The 21,971-nt window shown below is 45.0% G+C and overlaps 1 protein-coding gene across 1 annotated transcript in view; it reads left to right on the forward strand.

Annotated features, from left to right (window-relative positions):
* The window catches only part of LOC130116758 (connector enhancer of kinase suppressor of ras 2-like), a 61,523-nt gene continuing 39,552 nt past the window's right edge, over positions 1 to 21,971 (forward strand). Inside the window, exons 1-3 of the mRNA XM_056284793.1 lie at positions 1 to 64; positions 8,184 to 8,347; positions 16,424 to 16,626. Coding sequence (XP_056140768.1) covers positions 1 to 64; positions 8,184 to 8,347; positions 16,424 to 16,626 — 431 coding nt within the window. The remainder of the gene's footprint in view (positions 65 to 8,183; positions 8,348 to 16,423; positions 16,627 to 21,971) is intronic.

The raw sequence follows: 21,971 nt of genomic DNA on the forward strand, positions 1-21,971 counted from the left end.
ATGGCACTGGTCATGGAGCCTGTGAGCAAGTGGAGCTCCAGTCAAGTGGTTGACTGGATGAAAGGTAGGCGCGATGAGCGAGTTGTGGCGCTGAAAACTGCGATTGCACTGAATCCGATTGCGCCAAGACACCGCTTGACAACCTTGCCTCCCCCCCAAACAACAACAACATAACAACAACATAACAACAACAATGTATGTATTTTCCCTTGGTTCACGTGATGCAAAGAGCGCTGAAACACCTGCTGAGCTGCAGGGTTGAATGTTCTCTGGTAGGATTATTCTAACATCTGGATTTAACACTGGCTGTCAAAATCACTGAATGAAAGTAACAGGCGGTTTTAATGCAGGAGCGTTTTGGGGCCTTGATATAAAACGAGTCGTCGTTATGTTATACAAAACCACATATCTCAGCGCTGAAATGGTTAAAAACAAATCTCTGTCGTATCCTATAGGCGGTCATCGTTGTGGGTATGTTTGATAAGAAACAACAACAGGCCTTTATCATCTGGCATCTGGGATTGTTCTCACTTTAGAAGTTGTTCTCTATATACTACACGTGCTTGTGCTACATTATATCAGTGCAACAGTTGAGTTTAGGAGACGTCTGTGTGAAGTTTTGATCTGTCGAGGAAGGGGAAAGGGGCTGGTCGTGTCGCGGGGAGAAGTTTAAAAACTTAACTGTGAGGTGCACATCGCAAATGAATTGTTTTGAGTAAAGAGTGATCTATCAAAATTGAAAGGGAGAACGGGTGACAGAGCTTTTTCTTTTGTCATTCTTGGTCTTGCTGGACACAGATGGGATCAAACTGGTGATCAAGCAGTTTCCTCGACTGCCCTCCAAATGAGAAAGTACACGTGTGGTATAGCGAGGATCCCATTCAATTGGAATTAGCTGCATTTCCAGTCCAGAAAATCAATATGTATCTAAAATCAGTGCAAAAAAAAAAAGACTTTTCTATTCATGTGATTTTACTTTTGTGTTATATGAACAGGGCAGTTCCTTAGATGCTTAGGAAAATGGTCCTTTAATGAAAGTGAGTGCTTACCCCTTCATAAGACTTTGGAGGGCCTGCACAAAGCCTGGCTGGGTGTTTGTCTGGGTATTTGTCCTTATGCCTGTTAGCATTACAAAATCCTCACTATTACCTCACTATTACCATTGCAGTCTTTGGACAGTGATGACAGCAAGCTATGTGAAAGTTGCCGTAGCAATATTATGTACAAGCAACAGCGATTCAATTCTAAAACAAAGGGGGCAGCAAAGAGGACAAAGCACCCATGCAAAGATTGAACTCACTAAGTAAAGGTTATTGTATTGATATGTAATGTTGTGCAGTTTTCACCGATATCCAAATCTAGCGTCTTTATGTGTTGCGGTGGAGTGCCTTGGCTTGGGAACTTCATATTTGTCTCAGTGTTGTGCAGTGTTTACGCACAGCTACATGGCTCATCGTACACTATCTGAGATGCTTGAAATGAGAAGTGCTCATACTTGCGTCTTCATCGCCTATATGTACACGCTCACTTTGTTATTCAAAAGAAGGAGGCCTGCTTTGCTGTTTCAGACACATTACAGAGTTAGTGAGGTTCAGATGCTTGTCAGCATGAATTGTTTATGACAAGATGTCTTCCTGAACCCGGCAGTCTCTCTCTCTCTCTCTTTTTTTTCTATCAGCATGTATTTTGGTGAGCGTGTCAGTTCAGTTTGGAGACCATGTGGAACAGGAGGCTATGAGATATTGTGAACGCAAGGTGGGATAGTCCTATGAGCTCTGAGACGGTCTAGAGGAGAGCTGCAGAGTGAATGAGAAACCAAGCTTGGACATGAGAGAGAGAGAGAGAGAGAGCGCTCCTCGGTGTCCCACATCTGACAAGTGGAGCAGGGACAATTGTCGCGGCAGGAGTTTGCTAACGTTAATTTAAAGTGAGGGGTAGGGAGCCATTGAGAGACAGGAAGAGGGAATGGAGAGTTTTGTAACCATTTCCAACTGCTTAGTTCCTGAGAACTGGCAGCGTTTTGTCATTAGCATTCACAGGTTCCAATATTAGCAGAAGGCAGCAAGGTGTCAATGGATGCCAAACACTGGGCGCCCATGGTGTTTTTAGTGAGCATGGCTCTGTTCCCAGCTATGACAAAGCCACTTTAAAGAAGAGATTGCTGCAACAAAATTGGATAAGAATCCCAGCCCAGGCATATTTATTCATCCTTTTTGCTGAGCATAACATCTCTCTTTTTTTCACTCAGCTTGTTGTTCTTTCTTTGTGTTCTTCTGTCCTTTCCTGCATACCCAGTCTGTCTTTCAACAATGATCGATGGCAAGACATCTTAACACGACGCTGCTCTCCCTCCTGATTACAATTCAACAATGTTTGCGGCCCTAAATATGATGCACTCACACCACACTTTCATTTAACCAGCAGATTATCGAAGCCGGGGAGCAGGAAGTGTCAGCTTTACACTTGTATTTTCCCCTGAGAGAGCTGGGTACTCTGACCCATACGTGGAGTGGACAACCGTCGATGTCGGGGAGAGATCGAATTGTGCTGTCAATGTAGTGAATGGGCTCTGGGCTATCTAGGCCAGCTGCCTATTAGATGATACTGCAGTCAAGAGTGTTGGTAGAATTATGAAATGGTGTCTTGGTGTTGAGGATGTACTCAACTAGGTTGTTTTTTAGCATTAACGTATCAGTTAACCCACATATATTAGTTGAAAATTGAACACTGTGTCCTGAAAATGTGACAAACACTTGCACTGGAATAATTTCAGAATCAGAATCATGTTTATTGGCCATGTAGGTTTGCACGTACATGGAATTTGACTCCTGTTTCGTGGCTCTCTCAGTGTACTTAACATAGAATAACAACACTACAACACAACAATCTTCAGCTATATGCACAAGGCTTGACTATATACTGGTGAAATTATATATAGGCATATTCTCCAATGCAGATTTAGAGCATTTCAGAAACACAATGTTTATGGCTGTTGCAGCTAGAAAAGTGCTATATAAATGCAATCCATCCATCCATCCATCCATCCATCCATCCATCCATCCATCCATCCATCCATTTGGGCCTGCAAATTTAACCTGCCACTTTTCCAGCCTTCATTATATTATAAAAAAAAAGAAAGAAAGAAAAAAAAAGAAGCAAGACTTCCTAAAAGTTTTGGTTCTCTCTCCCTCATCCTTCCTCTCCAGCTATGGAGGAGATTTCTCCACATCCTTCAGTATTGATATAGCCACAGCAAACTGGGGAGCTCTCTTGCGTAATATTCTCATTCAGATTAACACATAGCTGTGCCGGGCCAGATTTTTCATGCTACTGTTATTGGAAAGCGCCATGTCCTCTCTTCTCTTCTCTTTTGTTTTGTTTACTTTGTCATGCAGTCAAGGAAAATCCTCAGCCAAAATCCCACTTTATGGTTTCTATGGCAACATGGGGAATTCTTCATTGACATAACGAGTCTCAATTAACTTGCTAAAGAGGCTGATTAGTTCAGCCTTTAAATTTTATGCAAAAACCATGAAGCAGCCCGTGTTTCCTTTTTTTTTTGTCGTTTAGCTGCCAGCTAAACTTGCGCTGAATGCCCGATCAGGTCCACGTCCCAGAATACATCCAGACAGTCTCCTGTACAAGACTGGTGCAGGGTCCCTTTTCGGGGGGAAATGACAAAAGGAGGAGATGAGTATAAAGTTGTGGATGAGAGAGGGGAAGCTGGCAAGAGACGAAGTGAAGGGAGGACTGTGTGGAGAAGGCCTAACAAGGAACAATGGCAACCCTTTCTGCACACCAGCATCAGTGTATATGTATCCAGGGGTGATGGATGGATTTTTTTTTTTTTTGTGAAAGTGGGTAAGGGGTGACCAGAGCTTGCATGGGGGATGGAAGGGGACATTGTGTAGAGGCACACAGCGAAGCCTACACGTAGGTGGACTTATGGGTATGGACTTTTGAATGAGTCTTTTGTGGGCTCGATAAGCTACATTTAAGTGGAAATGAAATTAAAAGGAAGTAATTTTCTTAAGTTAATAGGGTCAATTTAGAGGTTTTCCTGTCAAAACAAACTTAGCTTCATAGTCAGTTGTTGGCTTTCCAGTGTGTGTTGTAAAGCACCTATCTCTCCTCTCCTCTCTCCTCTCCTCTCCTCTTCTTTTCTCTTTTCTTCTCTCTCTTCTCTTCTCTTCTCCTCTTCTCTTCACCATTGTCAGCTCAGCACTGAATGAATAATCAGTCACACTGAATATTTTTTTCGCAATCACAACGCTCCCAGTAGACCAATGATACAGGCATTTAGGATTCAAAGCAGATTTGCAATTAAAGAACATAATTGCGAAGCATTATGAAAGTGTTGCAAATGTCTGTAATATGAAAACTACACAGAATGTAATATGACATGTAGCACATTGCAGGAGGGGGTCTTATCTGTGGGTTATTATTATGCCTGTGTGTGCATATCTATCTGTATGCAGTGTGCATGTCTGGATGTGTTTATTTGATGCCCGTCTTCAATTGCTGAAAGTTTTCCCTTTTTAGACATTTCTAATGACCCCCCCCCCCTTAGATTCAGGTAGATCAACAGAAAAGGCTCTGGCTATTTATAAGGATTAATTTTACCTCTGAAATTGCTATTTGGCATCATTTACAATATGGTTGGATGGGACTGCATTTAGCTTTTGGGAAAATAAAATAACTGTTAATGAGAGATTGGAGATGATGTGCATTACAGAGTGAAATTTCAAAGTAAAAAAAAAACAAACAAAACAAAAAACAAAACAAGTACTGAGGCCAAATACCCAGTCCGATATCTGAAAGGATATCCTCTTAAGATGTATTAAACTGGTAGAAATGGACTTGGTCCCATTCTGCTACTATATTCGGCTCACTTAATTCACTAACAAAGACTTCACACATTTCTCACGAGTGTACAGGGATTTAAAATAATTTGAGCACAACTCCAGAGATTTGTTTAAAGCCTCAAACACACCTGGCAGATTTCTCAGGATGGCTGAAAAAAGGGGGATCTGTCAGAGTACAACTGGGCCCTTACATGGCCTTTTAGAGAAGAGCGATACCCCGACTCATACAAGACAAAGACATTATACAACACGCTCTCATACTAATATCCATCTAGTATTCCACAGTCCCAGCTAGCGTAGAAAAAAAAAGACAAGAAGCAAATTGAAACTGAATTTGCCAAACATGTCTTTCCCACTTCTTCACTTCAAGAGAAAATTAAAGACAAATGAAAGAACTTTTCATCATTCATGTTCTCTCTAACAACGACCATTTGTCTGAGATCTACAACTTTGTCAAAAAAAGTCTTAAACCTTACTGGGGTTTATTTATCTGGCGTTTATGCTGACAAACACAACTTACTTCACACTTGGCTTACCCAGGACTTACCCAGAGCCGACTGTCAACTCCATGCCCACCGGGTCGCCAATTACAAGCACATACAGACATCACTAAGGACAGTGTTTGAGATTGAAAAAGCATTCCCCCTGTGATACGCTTGATGCTGCTTGCTTATAGGTTGGCCTTACTGTAAGGGTCCTGTCATTAGATTCAACAAGAGGTTTCATGATATCTCCAAGATCCCCGTGAGGGAAACTGATGCTACAACAGAAGAAGAAATGTAGATAAAGACGGGTTAAAATAAGCATATATGTCAGATGTCAAGGGACATATGAAATGTCAGTATACGTATATACATTAATGATGTGCAAATACAGCAGGAAAACACTTTTTTTCTTTAGAAATTTATTTCTGATTTTTCCCTTTTTCTCCCAATGTAGTGGCCAATCGATCCCTATTTTAATTCAAACACCCACCCTCGTACTGCATGCGTTCGCCAACTGCATTTCTCCGGCCGGCAGTCTCGAAGGAGACGCCTCCCCACTTTCGTGACAAGGCGACTCCAGGCCGAACCACTGCTTTTTCCGACACACCCAGAGACACATCCATGTGACGAACACAAGCCGACTCCACCTCCCTCCCGAAGACAGTGTTGCCAATTATTGCTGCTTCATCGAGTCCGGCCATAGATGGATCTTACGAGACCGAGGCGCGAACCCCGGTCCCCAGTGTGCAACTGCATCGACACAAAGCCGATGCTTAGACCGCTACACCACCGCGGACTCCAGGAAAACACTTTTAAGTTGACCAGAATGTGTGGATGAAGAGAATGTTGTGGCTATATGAATGTTAGGGCATGTAAACTGGATGCAAACAGCAGCAGCAACACCAAACCAACACAGCAGAAAATTATAGAAGACAAAAGTCTATGCAGTAGAACAGTAGTATATCATAATGTAAATGTCAAACAAAGGAAAATAAATGCAGTGTTATATTATATGATATAACATACTTAATATAGGTGGCATGGTGGCGCAGTGGTTAGCGCCTCACCTCCTCACAGCAAGAAGGTTCTGGGTTCGAGCCCCGGGGAAGTCCAACCTTGGGGGTCGTCCCAGGTCATCCTCTGTGTGGAGTTTGCATGTTCTCCTCGTGTCTGTGTGGGTTTCCTCCGGGAGCTCCGGTTTCCTCCCACAGTCCAAAAACATGTAGGTCAGGTGAATTGGCCATACTAAATTGCCCCTAGGTCTGTGTGTGTGTGTGTGTGTGTGTGTGTGTGTGTGTGTGTGTGTGTGTGTGTGTGTGTGTGTGTGTGTGTGTGTGTGTGTGTGTGTGTGTGTGTGTGTGTGTGTGTGTGGGCGGGCCCTGTGTGATGGCCTGGCGGCCTGTCCAGGGTGTCTCCCCTCCTGCCGCCCAATGACTGCTGGGATAGGCTCCAGCATCCCTGCGACCCTGACAGCAGGATAAGCAGATAATGGATGGATGGATGGATACTTAATATAGTGAATATAAATAATGATGATAAAAAAGGGATGTATAACATTATTCAATGATAAATAAAATAATGTATAATGTTCACATCCAGAACCAGTAAGTTGAAGGGGTGGGTTTCTCATATAGTACACTTAAACCTATTGCAAAATTATAAATTATGATCATTTTTATCTATATCATCTTTATATCTTTATATACACTGCTTTCAAATGTTTTGAGCGTTGTGTATATAAAGATGATATAAAGCTTTCAATAATGTATTACTAACCATATCAAATCTTAATAACACAAACATCGATATGGTAACATGATAATGAATGTGTATGATTATCTAATAAATAAATGCAGGATGATTTTACATAATTTCACATTTAGAGTAGTGCTAGTGAACATATGATGTTCACTTGTATTGCAGATATGGTATGGAGCTGTTTTTTTCACTGCTGAAAATTCACTTAAAATTGACAGTGTACACTCAACACCCATAGTGGTGTTTCACCCCCAAATGAATGAGTGCGAAACTAGAACAAACTGTGTGTTGCTGGTCTTAATTGAGTTATATTAAATTATATTATGCTGTAAGGTGGGGCCAAGGTGAGGTAAATACAATGCTTTTATGCTGTAGCTGTTGTCAGCTACTGCATAAAAAAAGCTTTTGGTCACCATGGTAGTTTAGTGACAATGGTAAAAAAAAAGAAAGAAAAGGAAATTAAACTGGTTTGGGCACGTTTGCCGAATGGAAAGGACACTCGCAAAGGACATCCTGCAGGGCCTGGTAGAAGGGAAGAGAGGGAGACTGAGAAAAACCTGGGTAAACAACATCGGAGAATGGCAACAGATGAGTGTAGTGGAGGCGGGGAGAGCTGCGATGGATAGGGAGCGGTGGAAGAGACTTGTTGAGGCATCAGCTGTGCTCCCACGACCGCCATAGGTTATGGAACTGATGATGATGATGATGATGATGTTATCAGCAGTTACAAGGAGCACGTCTATGCTTTATGATTGAGCTCAGACAGTTTGCCAGTATGGAGAGCTCCTGTTTTTTTTCTGAATTCGTGTAGAAGAAACACTGATGATTCCCGAAAATGTGCTGATGATGACTGATAATTTGGCTTCAAATTAAAGCAAGGCAAGAGGTATCAGGATTGAACTGAAGCAATAGTGCGAAGAGATAAATCACGGGAAATTGATGGGCTGATGTCCAGAGAGCGTAATGTAACCAAAGCAAAAAACAAAAAACCCCCACTGGTACAGATTATAAAGCATAAGAAAACTTCTCAATCTGATAGTGCTCTTGTTACCCTCATCTTGTGCTGCTTCTACAGGGTTGGATGATTGTCTGCAGCAGTACATTAAGACCTTCGAGAGGGAAAAGGTTGGGGGCGATCAGCTGCTTCGCATCACCCACCAGGAGCTGGAGGATTTGGGAGTATCAAGGATTGGCCACCAGGAGCTCATACTGGAGGCAGTGGACTTGCTGTGTGCTCTGGTGAGTCTAGGCCTCTGAAAATGTTTTTCCACTGACTGACGTCCTCATTAACACTTCAAAGAGTCACATATGCTCAAATTATCTTGAGAAGAAATTAATCAACCCACAGCGCTTGTGAATTGATCAAGGAGCCATACAGGGAAGATCAAGTGGCATCTTCACAAACAGCCTCAGTGATTGTAACGCATTTATGGCCTCATTAGCATGCTTTTCCATTTTCGGGCGTAAAAACTGAAATGGTCGCAGTTAAAGTCTCTGGTTTTTCCCCGGAGTCATCTGGCAGGTCAGTGCCTCATTGGCAAGAGACAACATTTCAGGAATTAAGGGTAATTTATGCTCCCTTTATGGTTGAAAATAAATATGTACATTTCAAACGATATAAGCGTCGCTGCCCACATACTTCCACGCATCCTTTACGTTGACATGGATGTAAAGCGATACATCCACTAGAGAGCAGCTCACAGTCAAAAGTTTCTGACAACGACAAACATGGCAACGGTGTTTCCCCCCTCTGGTTAGTTTCTGTTTCAATTAATTAATTGACTTATTTACTTATCTCTAGTTTACCTTGTTTTGTTTTGCTTTGTTCTGTATAATATGAAAACACGTTTAAAAAGGCAGAAAATATGGCCTGTTTTTTTTTTTTTCATTGAGATGCATATCCATCCATCCATCCATCCATCCATCCATTCATTACCCAAACCGCTTATCCTGGTCTCCGGGTCGTGGGGATGCTGGAGCCTATCTCAGCAGTCACTGGGCAGCAGGCAGGGAGGCTTTGGTTATATTACTATCATTATGTAGCTAAGTTTTAACTGTGACTCTCATTGTTAAACTAACATTGTTTTGTCTTCTTATGTTCTCATGCGTCATATTTTCTAATAAAAAAACCCCACACAAAAACCCCCCCACAAAAAACCAAATAAAAAACCAAAAAAAACAAAACAAAAATGGCGATGGTAGAGGAGGTCGTTTTTTTGTCCTTGTGCCCAGGTGAGGTAACATCATAGATATGTTTTAAGATTTCTCTCCCCGTGTTACCTCCAGCTTGGTTGGGCGTCCCTACAGACACAATTGGCCGTGTCTGCGGGTGGGAAACCAGATGTGGGTATGTGTCCTGGTTGCTGCACGAGTGCCTCCTCTGATCAGTCGGTGCACCTGTTCAGGGGGGAGGGGGAACTGGGGGGAATAGCGTGATCCTCCCACGTGCTACGTCCCCCTGGCGAAACTCCTCACTGTCAGGTGAAAAGAACGGCTGGCGACTCCACATGTATCAGAGGAGGCATGTGGTAGTCTGCAGTCCTCCCTGGATCGGCAGATAGGATGGAACAGCGACCGGGACGGCTCGGAAGAGTGGGGTAATTGGTCGGCTACAATTGAGCAGAAAAAGGGGGAAATTTAAAAAAAGTTTTTTTTACACCAACTTCTGCCATTTTTACATGTCTTCGTCGTGTCTCACTGGTCTCCCATTTTTTTCCTCTTTTATCGTATTGAAAAAAAATCATTCAAAATACAACATACATATATTAAACCAATAAGGAAATAATGTATATTACAAACCCATCGAACTCTATAGACTCAAAGAGGATAAGAATTAAAAATTAAAACACAGGTAGACAAGACAGAACATTGTGAGGTAACCTGTAGGTTTTGGCATGGCTTCCAGCCTACAGACCCCCCCACCAAATCAAAGAAATCAAACAAAAAATACACATATATCATACACACTACACTATCTAACCAAAATCCAACATCACCCTCCCTCCTTCCCCAATCACAACAAAAGTGCTCCCTTCTACAAATCCACTAATAAACTCATCTTCTCTAACATAACTATAAAACACATTAACATCTCTTTCCATCCATCCATCCATTATCCAAACAGCTTATCCTGCTTCTCAGGGTCGCGAGGATGCTGGAGCCTATCCTAGCGGTCACTGGGCGGCAGGCAGAGAGACACCCTTGACAGGCCGCCAGGCCATCACAGGGCCAGTGATGGAAAATATCAAACAGAGTATCTGTTTGCATATTAGCTCTCCAAAATGCACACACATAAATGAACACACAGCCTCAACGTGACTGCTATGCATTTGTACACTCCTGCTGCCATATATGGCTTCACCTACAGAAACTGAGGCCTTGATACTGCCTGAAAACCACTGGTTAATGATGTGAACTTTTTCCATTATGCTCTTAAAAATATTCCACACCTCAACTTTCCTCTTTTTGTAATGGGCTATATTCCTCCTTAGCCTGACAGTAAACCTTGCATGGCTTAAAACATAACTTAATAAATTAACATTTAACTATTGGCTACATTGCCCCCACGATTTCAGGTGGTACTGCTTTGTTTTGTCCGTATCCATAAGCTTTCAGAAAACATGCGCAAATACGGAGGAAATGAACGCAGAGTATGGACAGAAGGCTCCGTCTGTATCCATATGCAAATTTAATGTTGAGCATTGTTATATTGTGGCGAGCTGGCGTGGAAGGAGTTGAGAGGTAGAGATCTCTTCTTTTAATGGCAGCTCTCATGTCTCATACACCACATGACCCCGGGAGTGCCCTTTTATTTAGACACCGACCAGAACTACAACATATTGACCCTCCCCAAGGTCACAACTGGCGATGTCAGTCTAAGTCACGGTCCCAACGTCAGTCAGTCAGTAAACAGTCCTCTACCCAGTCTCAGTCAAACTCCCAAACAACAACACATCCCAACATGAACCAAACATTTGAACATATAAATTATAACAATTTCAACCCGAGCATTAACAGTCCCATGAGCCCCTGTGCTCCCCCAGTGCAGAGCCACCGATAGTCAGAGTGACTGCCTCCTCTGGTTGCTACATAGCCCCCACCTGAGGGGTCAGTCGTCCTTAATGACCCCATCACCCAATACATAGTCTCTCGAATGCCCAGGGTGCTGCTTGGGGTTCACAGGAAGTGCAACTGGAGGAGAGTCACACTGATCAGTGCATGGGGTGCTGCTGTCACCCCCCCAACTCAAAAACAGACGGAACAAGGGGGCAGTATGGGGAGAGTCTATCCTGGTGCAGCACCACCATGCACCCCCGGCTGGGCATGCGCACCCTGTACACCACCTCAGACAGCCGGCTAATGACCTTGCAAGGCCCCTGCCAGTGGCGGCGAAGCATAGGGGAAATCCCCTTCTTGCAATCAGGACAATACTCCCATACCTTGTCCCCTCACATGAAGGCCTGTGCATGTCATAGGTCCTCCTCTGCTGCACTCTGTAGCCGGCCTGGGCCCGGTGGATGCAGGAGTCACAGCAGTGTAGGTGCAGCTCCACGTCTCATCAACAGCCAGGACAATAGAACCGCCCCCTAATACAGCGGAGGGTCTTGGTGTTTCCATAGTGCCCCGCCCCCACCGAGCCATTGACTACCTGGAGAACCTGGGGATGGAGCAAATGGGGGACCAATAGCTGCAGGAGGTTGTTCCCTCGTCCAGGAGTTTCTCACCTCCGGTACGCCAACCCATTGTGGAGCTCAAAGTTGCCCCATTGAGAGTGGTAGGCCTTTACCTCGGGCTCCAGTGCTTACACCTCTGTCCACTCAGGGCGCTGCCCCATCTCCAGCCAACCCCTCACCAGCGCCCGGGTCATGTCTGCCTCCTGCTGCTACCTCAGTTGCTGCATGGTCAATGGGAACGACCTCTCCTCATTGCTGGCAGTCTGGACGGCTGCTACCATTGCTGTCATTGAGCTTTGTTCCTCTTGCCGCTGGCAGCAGCGGCACTCCGATGCCGCACCAGGGTTCGGTGCCTGCTGAGCAGCAGCTGCTCGGCAACTGGCTTGCTAGTTCCTGAGCCCGCTCCTCCCATGTCTGGACTGGAGTGCCATGGTCTTCTTACTGAGGGTGATGGTTGCCTCCAACACATTAACGCGGGCTTCTCAGCGGGTCAGCAGGTCCAGGCTGATGATGCACGGTTCTTGGATGTTGGCAAGCCAGAACTCAGGAATTAGCTCCTGGTCTCTAGCCTGGACTTACAGTGACTTCTTCCCTCTCATGCCAGCCTTTTCTCCTGTCACCATCATCAGCTAGGTGTTGGCTGGTGACCATGCCACCAAGAGTGGGCCGATGGTGTCTGGGAGGATGCCATGTTGCACCAGGAAAATGGTAGACCCCATGTCTTCTAGGGCCCGGCAGGATCGACTATCGAGTTGGCAGTCCAGATACAGTCCTTTGGTGTGACCTTGGCGTCCAACCAGCATGCATCGGCCTTGAAGGAGAGCTGGAGACTGGAGTGGCGGTTCATTCACTAGGCCACCCTGCTGTCGTTTCTCCACCGGCTGGGTGACTCTGGCTTTTGGCGCCAGTGCTGGGCAGTCACGGGCTATGTGACCAGGCTCATCACACCAGTAACAGCGGTCAGTCAGTCAGGGTGGACATCTCTTGGATGTTGGAGGCCATTGCCATGACTGCTGGAGGAAGCCGAACTTGGTAGACCTCTTCCTCTTCATCATAGTCGGCCAACCTGATGTGTGGTCAGACAGCGAGGGACTTCTGCTGGGTAAACTGCATGGAAAGTACCACCTTGGCCCGTTCAGGTTAATAGAGAGCCCCATTGAGGGATTGGGGCATGGCAAGGCGGACATGCTGGCGCAACTGCTCCAGCATGAGCCCTTTCAGGAAAGCGTGGAGGGCCAGCTCCTCTTAGGCAGCTGCATTGAACCGCGGGTATCCATGTCGGGCATGCAGCTGCACATCTATAGCGAAGGTGCCCAGGCTCTCTTCCTGTTGTTGGTGGCGGCTAGCTAGCGTCTCCCTGCTCTGGTCAGTGAAGGGTCGCTGCCCGAATCGCCTCTCCAGTGCCATGGTCAAAGCCTGGAGAGCTTGCTGCTCTGCTGGGGCTAGGTTGAGGAGCACCTGTAAAGCCTTTTCCTCCAACGCCAAAGCCAGGTGAATGGCAGCTTCTTCGTCGCTCCCTCCACTGTGCCATGCCACTAATTGGACTTGCAAGAGTTACAGCTCTAGCTGTGTCATCCCGTTGTACTTGGGCTGCTTGACTGGTGTTCTATGTGCAGCATCCCTTCCTGTTGCTAGGGGGCGGTCAGTGGTGGCAGACAGCAGGGGTTTCTCTGTATTGGCCCTGGCCTCTAGGGGATGGTGGGGCTGTGGTGCACTGGAGCCATCTCTGGTGGGCTCCGTCATTTGCCACGCCAGTTTTGCCCAGTGCCAACGGGTCTGCTCAATATCCTGCTGGACATCTGAAGCGCCTTCTCCATTCTTCAGCAAAATCCCACTTCTGACACCAATGTGGCGAGTCGATGTAGAAGGAGTGGAGAGACAGAGATCTCTTCTTTTAATGGCAGCTCCCATGTCCCATACAGTGCATGACCCCGGGAGTGCTCTTTTTATACCCCTTTCACACTGGCCAAAAAACCCGCTCATGTCCGCCTTTGTTCAATGTAAAAAGGCGGATGTTAGCAGGTTTTTTTGGCCAGTGTGAAATTATTTGCATACCAACCAGAACTACTACACAATGATTTCACCTGCGAGGTCACAACTGGGGATGTCAGTCCAAGTCATGGTCCCAAAGTCACTCAATTAGTAAACAGTCCTCTACCCAATTTAAGTCAAAACCCCAAACAACACATGTCAACATGAACCAAACATAAATTATAGCAATTTCAACCTGAATATTAACAGTCCCGTGAGCCTCTGCGCTCCCCCAGCACAGAGCCGCCGAAAGTCAGTGCGACCGCCTTCTTTGGCCGCTACAATTTTTTTTGGCACACACTTTCCAAAAATTGCAAGGGCTAGCTTTTTGATCATTTTTATGTGTGTCAGTGAAAATGGGACATGCTGGAGGCCACAGTTTTTGAAAATCAGTGGAGATTTACCTCAGTTACTGGTCTAATCAAAAATATTTTACTGATAAACTTTTATGATTACATCAGCAAGTGAATTTTACCCTCATTCTCAAACTCATTTCTGTTAACTTTATTTATGAGCTTCTGAATAAGATAATATTAATATAATATTTATTAATCCCCATGGGGAAATTCATCTTCTGCATTTAACCTATCCCATTACACACTGTTACTAGGAGCAGTGTGCCTTGTAATTCAGTTTTTTCTATGAAAAAAAAAAAAGACAGCACGGTAGCCCAGTGGTTAGCGCTGTTGCCTCACAGCAAGAAGGTCCTGGGTTCGAACCCCAGGTCATCCCAGGTCCTTTCTGTGTGGAGTTTGCATGTTCTCCCCATGTCTGCATGGGTTTCCTCCAGGTGCTCTGGTTTCCTCCCATCATCAAAAAGACATACATGTTAGGGTTAATACTCCTGTCTGTGTCGCTGACCAAGGCAATGGAAAGAAGAACTGGGGTTGGTCCCCAGGTGCTGCAACTGCCCACTGTTCCTATACAATAGCATGGGTTAAATGCAGAGGACAAATTTTATTGTAAGCTGGACAATGACAAAATAAAGTGTCTTTATTCTTCTTTCTTCATAAAGGGAAAAGCCACACATTTTCAACTTTATCTGTGTTCATCTGAGACAGCGATAGCATTACAGACACCTGCAGCTTTTCCTGATCGTTTCTGCATCTTTGGCTCAGCAGTGAAACCAAGTTTATTTTCCAGCAGTCAAGTGATGCATCGTGATGTCATTTGGTGTCTGGAAAAACTACAGTCTAGCAGGATTTTTAATTGTCTAATCTACTTTAACATGTCATTCACAAAACACATCCTCATTCTCCCAGCTAAGCTAAGTTTCTCATGGTGGTAATGACACTAGTGTAGAGGATGTTATGAACAACAACGTAGAGGCTTACGCGCAATGCTTTTCAGTACACGTAGGCCCTGTGGGAAAGACTGTGAGCAGGAGAATGCCAATTTCTCCATCAATACAGTACACAGTGAGGACTTTGTTGATTCAGTTGACTACATTGCTCATCAGTAGTGATTGCACATAAACAAGCATTGGTGGAATTTCCCTTTAAGTTTTGGTCACCTAATGATTCAAGTCAACATGTTCCAAAATTAAAGTTTGGATTTATACCAGTAAGAAATATAACTTCTTTTCTGGTGTAATCTCTTCCCAGTTTTGAAATAACACAAATTTTGCCAGCTGCACCAAAGACTGAACCAATACAAAAACAAGCTCCAGATTTAGCCAAGTTGTTAGGTTCACACTGAACAAGTGAGAAACAAAAACAATATTTATTCATATCTGTAAAAAAAGAAGTCACTACACCTCGGGTTTTTGACATGGGATGTTTGCAGAGGTGCACTCAGGCCTACTCTTATAAATAAATATGAACTAACCCTAACCTAATCTGCAGTCTAATCAAGTAATTCTAGCAGCAGCAACTAGCAGGAAAACTTCACAAACTTCTTAAACTGAAGCTAAGAGAAAACCCAAGTATGTGGATGAAAACACAAGAAAGTGATAATCAATAAGAGAAGATGGGATAGAGAGGGCAGGAGAAGGGTGGGGTGTTGTCAATGATGCCAAAGGAAAAAGGGAGAGCCTGCACTGAGAATCAGTGAACAGAGGTCACAGATGTTATCTGAATCTAAAGCCTTCTCATCCTCCACAGCCCCATGGGTAGGCCCTGCCTCAGTCCAAAAGCCCCTTATGTAACTGGGATTTAGTTTTAAGTCTCTCAGGCGCTGCTGTATTAAATGTGATTACTTGCCCTCATGTCACCCACCCCCTCCCCCTCCCAAGAAACTCTGACATGACGCCCACAGGCCTTCACGTGCAGTGTGGCATTGTGGGTAATGAGTGTTCTGCTTTCCCTAGACATGCAAAGTGACAGCTGGAGGGGGGATGGGCACGTGGGTCAGCGGATTTCTTCCTCTCATTCTGTCTCATGAGAACGATTTTTGGTTGCAGAAAAGGTTTTTTTTTTGCTTCCCTTTTAGCACATTTTGACATTTACATCATTTTATGTGCCAGTTAGAGAAATAATCTCTTTTCAGACAGGTCCCGTACTGCATTCTCAAGATTTGGGATTTTTCATAGCATTCAATGCTGTTAAAACCAACAATGAAGACCCGGATGAAACAAAGCAAACTAACTTTTCATGAACCTCTTGCCTCTTAGAACTATGGGCTCGAGACTGAAAATCTGAAGACGCTGTCTCACAAGCTCCAGGCATCTGCAAAGAACCTACAGAACTTTATCGCGGGGAGGCGGCGCAGTGGACACTACGATGGTCGTGCCACCCGCAAGTTGCCCAATGACTTCCTTACCTCAGTTGTGGACCTTATTGCTGCTGCCAAAAGCCTTTTGGCATGGCTGGATAGGTGAGATTTGCAAAAAGTTACACAATCATACAAGCATACTGAAAGACATTCGAAGATGTTTTTATGTGAATCCTCGCTAATGACACATGTTAATTCTAATATCAGCCAAATCGTTACCTGCGTGGGGGGGGGGGGTAAACTTAGCTAAAATGTTATGGATTTTTAAAACTCAGCAGTCTCTCGCATTGGTGGCAAATTTCGGTTATGTCGGCCTACCGCTGTGGACTGAATATAGAGGAAACACTGGCACACATTGTTGGATAGGATAAAAGTTCTATGGGTTTATCGGGAATTATGCAATGGTAAGTGCACAAGCTTTTGGCTCCAACATAGTCAACCAAACCAAACAACTCTGATTGTTCTCCTCTGTAATTTCCAAGAGCAACCAGCTGACATAAAGAAAATGCTTTACTGTGTGAGTTTTCGACCATGAGTTGGTTGGGAGGCACTGAGCATGTTTCCCGTGGTTCTCCTCCATTCTGCTGCTGCTGCTGCTGCTGCTGTTGCTGTTGTTGTTGTTGTTGTTGTTGTGTGTGTGTGTGTGTTTGCTAAAAGTGTGGTGTATATTTTACAGATACTTGGAGGACGTAGTTGTGAAAAAAAATCTGTTGTTGAAATGCTATTCCTTGTTGACAATATACCACACAACAGCTCCGTGTTAACGCCCACACTCAGGTAGCCGAATGCTAGCAGCGAACCTGCAGCATGCTGTACAGTCTTCTCCACGTGACTGACTGTTTACATCCTACACTTCCCTCCTGGAACCTCCGTTTCCGCTACGGTGCCACCCCACAGTACTGTTTTGTCCGATAGCTCTCCCCACTGGCCCCATCTGTCATTAACCCTCTCACCGGGAGTTATCCCCATACAAACTATTAGGCACCGGGCCTCTTATCCACACAACGTATTACGACGTGACCGTCATGTAGACCACATTGTGCTAACTCCGCTAGTTAAATCAGCTGTTTATATGCAGACGAACTGTCACACGTTTGCCCTCTATAATATCTGATCTATTACCAATAAAGCTCCTCTGGTTAATGACTTCATCACAGAACACTGTTATGTATTGGCCAATTAGGTTTGTCCCTTCTGAGATACCGTCGCGCTTCCCTTGTGTGTTATGGTTATGCGGATTCCGGGGTTACGACAAGAATACGTCTGATCACATAAAATACTCCTCCGTCTTCTGCCTCTTTATTTGAAGCTATACTAACATAGAAATAGGAGTATCCAACAAAACTGGCGACGAGGTAATATGTTCCCACGTTGTATTTATTATTTTCGGTAGAAAGTCCGATTTATACAAGTGTTTCTCGCGGATGTACAGTGCGAGACGGCACTCGAACAGAGGACAGTGCTGCTTCGTGAGGAGGCGGAATCTCCGCGGTGGAAAGGAGGCGGAAAGAAAGGAGAAAAAAAAGGGCAGTAAGTCAAACGAAACAGCAAAAAGAGATAGATACAGTGGACCGGCTAAAAAGGAAAATTAGCATAAAGAAGCATACGTTTAAGGCTAATTGCTGAAATCGGTGGAAAACAACCAATACTGTATGAAAATGGCGGCACTAATAGGAAACATAGAAACATCTGAAGAAAACAGCAGTGGAGCGCATACACTGAAAGGTTTGAGTATTCTATAAGTGCTAACAAGATTAATGGAGAGGTTGTAGTGCCAACCTTCTTGAGTGTTATGGGAGGAAAACCATTCAACCTACTGTGCAGTTTAGTGCAACATGACGAGCCAGGGGACAAATCATATGATGAAATAGTCCAAATACTGGGAAATCACTACTCTCCTAAGCCACTGATCATCGCAGAGCGGTTCAGATTCCATAAAAGGAACCAGGAAGAGGGGGAATCTGTTTTACAATTCGTAGCTGCACTAAAACAGTTATCTTAACATTTTGAATTTGGACATGTGCTCAATGACACCATACGTGACAGATTGGTGTGTGGCCTAGGTTTTCAGTCCACCCAGAAACGACTACTTTCTGAAGCTGATTTGACACTGGAAAAGGCCATAACGATAAGCACATCAATGGAGATGGCTGCTAGTGAAGCACAGCAACTAAGGGCATCAACACAAGTCTATCAGTTGTCTTATGAGTCCAAGAACAAGGCAGGAGCTGGCAAGCCATGCTACTGTTGTGGTAAAACAGGGTACCAGGAATCAGAGTGCTGGTGTAGAGACTTGGACTGTAGACACTGTGGTAAGAAAGACCATATTGAACGTGCCTGTAAAACAAAAAAAGACCCAAACACAAACCACACATTGAAAAGAAGGAAAGTGGCTTCCACAGAAACAAAAAGAAACACGTGAATAAGATAGAGTATGACCAGGATGAGCAGAGCAGCTGTGAATCTGACGATGACACAGTGTGTGTACTATCTGTGAGGGACCGTGATGATGGATACTGGGTCACACCACTGTTGGAGAACCAAGCAGTGCGGCTGCAAATAGACACTGGTACACGTGTATCCATGGTATCAGAAGCTGTCTATAAGGAGAAGCTGCAGCGACTTGCTCTACGAATGACAAAGTTGAGATTGAGGACATACACGGGTGAGGCTGTTCCAGTGTTAGGCGTTGTAGACGTGACAGTGGAGCACAACTAACAGAAAATTACTCTTCCACTCTACATCATTAAAGGAAACTGTCCAGCTCTGCTAGGCTGCAGATGGCTGGAAAAGCTCAGACTGAACTGGCAGGATGTGTTCCCGGTTAATGACAGAGACACATGTCCCCTACAGGAGATCTTGTAGAAACACTCCAAATTTTTTGATGGAGAACTCGGCAGCATGAAAGACATTACAGTTAAGCTGACAGTCAGTCCAGGAAGCACACCAAAGTGTCTAAAAGCTAGACCTGTCCCGTATACCATCAGACCCAAGGTAGAGGCAGAATTAGACAAATTAGTGAAGAGTAGAGTATTGGAACCAGTGAGAACAAGTGAATGGGCTACACCAATTGTGCCAGTCATGAAAAAGGACGGATCTCTAAGGATCTGCGGTGATTTTAAAGTCACTGTGAACCCTGTCTTGGCTGCAGAACAGTATCCTTTACCCCTCATAGATGACCTCTTTTCAGGTTTGTCTGGAGGACAGAAGTTTAGTGAGATAGACTTATGTCAGGCATATGTGCAGCTGCATCTGGCTCCAGAGTCACAGGAACTGTTGACCATAGTGACACACAAAGGACTGTACAGGTACCATAGGCTCCTTTTTGGGATTACTTCTGCTCCTGCACTGTCCCAAAGAACAATGGATCAAGTTCTGAGTGGGCTACCAGGGGTCCAGTGCTATCCAGATGACCTCCTTATCACAGGTCCAGATGAAGAGTCCCATTTAAGGAACCTGGATGCAATACTACAAAGACTGGGGGATTATGGTCTGAGAGTAAGGAAGAATAAATGTGAGTTTTTCAGATCTTCTGTTGAGTACCTGGGCCACGTAATTGACAGTAACGGACTCCACAAGGCACCGTCAAAGGTGAAGGCTATTGTGGATGCGCCATCCCCGAAGAATGTAAGTCAACTGAGATCATTCTTTGGCCTGCTGACATACTATGCAAAGTTCATGCCTAACCTAGCCAATAAGCTGAAGCCACTGCACAAGCTTTTAAACAAAAGCAAGATATGGAAGTGGACAGACAAATGTGAGGCAGCTTTCAGAGAAGTCAAGTTGGCCCTCTCTGAATCAGAGGCCCTCACTCATTTCGACCCCAAACTACCACTTCAGTTGACATATGACGCCTCGCCGTATGGTGTAGGTGCAGGAGTGTCACACATCTTACCATCAGGGGGGAGAGACCAATTGCCTTCACATCGAGGGCCTTGAGCCAGGCAGAAGGCAGGTACGCACAGATTGAGCGTGAAGCACTGTCTACAATATTTGGAGTGCAGAAATTCCATCAGTATCTTTTTGGCAGGAAATTTATGCTACTGACTGACCATTGACCACTCACCTCTATCTTTGGTCCCCACACTGGCATACCGTCACTGGCAGCCAGTCGCATGCAGAGATGGGCTCTGTTATTGTCCGCTCACCAGTATGACATAAAGTACAGCAAAGCAGACTGGCACGGGAACGCAGATGGGCTCTCCAGGCTCCCTTTACCTGTCACACACGCTGAGCCAACACAAGCCGAGATCTTCTACTTCAAAGAAGTGTCTGCTGCTCCAGTGACCTTGACTCATGTGAAGAAACACACATGCGCTGATCCAGTCCTCTCTGAGGTTATGGAGTTATGGACATCATCACCTGTGGAAGGAGAGGAGAGATGACACAGAGTTTGAAGCCTTACCTGGTAAGAAGGAACGAGCTTTCAGTCCAGTCTGGATGCTTATTGTGGGGCTATCGTGTCATCATTCTACCACCACTAAGAGAGAAAGTGCTCTTGATGAGCTCCACTCTCGACAGTGTGGTGTGGTGCGAATAAAAGAGATTGCACACAGCTATTTCTGGTGGCCGGGCCTGGACGCAGCTATAGAGGAGAAAGCAAAGTCATGTTCTGCCTGCCAGAAATTGAGAAACCTCCCACAGCTGGCTCCATTACACCCATGGGACTGGCCTGAAGAACTGTGGCAAAGAGTCCATATGGACTTTGCTGGACCGCTGGAGAACTAGATGTTTTTAGTGGTGGTTGACACTCATAGCAAATGGCCTGAGGTTGCCGCCGTGAAGAGCACCTCCTCAGAGAGAACTGCTGAAGAGCTAATGAATGTCTTCAGCCGTTTTGGTTTACCACAGCAGCTTGTTAATGATAACGGCCCACAACTAGTGCCTGAAGAGTTCAAGACATTCATGGAAGAGAACGGAATCCAACACATCAAGTCTGCGCCGTATCACCCAGCTACAAATGGGCTCATAGAAAGATTCATACAGACCATGAAGCAAGTGCTCAAGTCCTCTCAAGGTATGCAGTCCCTCAACCGGTGTCTCAGTGTCTTCCTGTTGTCTTACCGAAACACAGCTCATGCTACCACAAATGTGTCTCCTGCCACGGCTCTGCTCAAGAGACAACGCCGCACTTGTCTGGACCTCCTGAGACCACAAAAGACAAGAGAGGTTGTGCACCATTAACTGAGAGCTCAGGTAGAGAGACGAGGGAAAGCAAGGCTGTGGAGCTTCACAGCTGGTGACAGCGTTCTCGCCCGGAATTATGCCAAGGGGAAAAAGTGGACACCAGCGACAGTTTTAGCCAAAACAGGTCCAGTGTCTTATACAGTAGAAACCAGTAGACATCTAATCTGGAGAAGACACATTGATCAACTACTCCATGCTTCTGGTTCCTGTGTTGATTCACCTCAGACATTATCCTTTGATCCAGAGCTGGAGGCCTACCA

Source organism: Lampris incognitus, chromosome 8 (assembly GCF_029633865.1).
Source record: "Lampris incognitus isolate fLamInc1 chromosome 8, fLamInc1.hap2, whole genome shotgun sequence".
Lineage (NCBI taxonomy): Eukaryota > Metazoa > Chordata > Actinopteri > Lampriformes > Lampridae > Lampris > Lampris incognitus.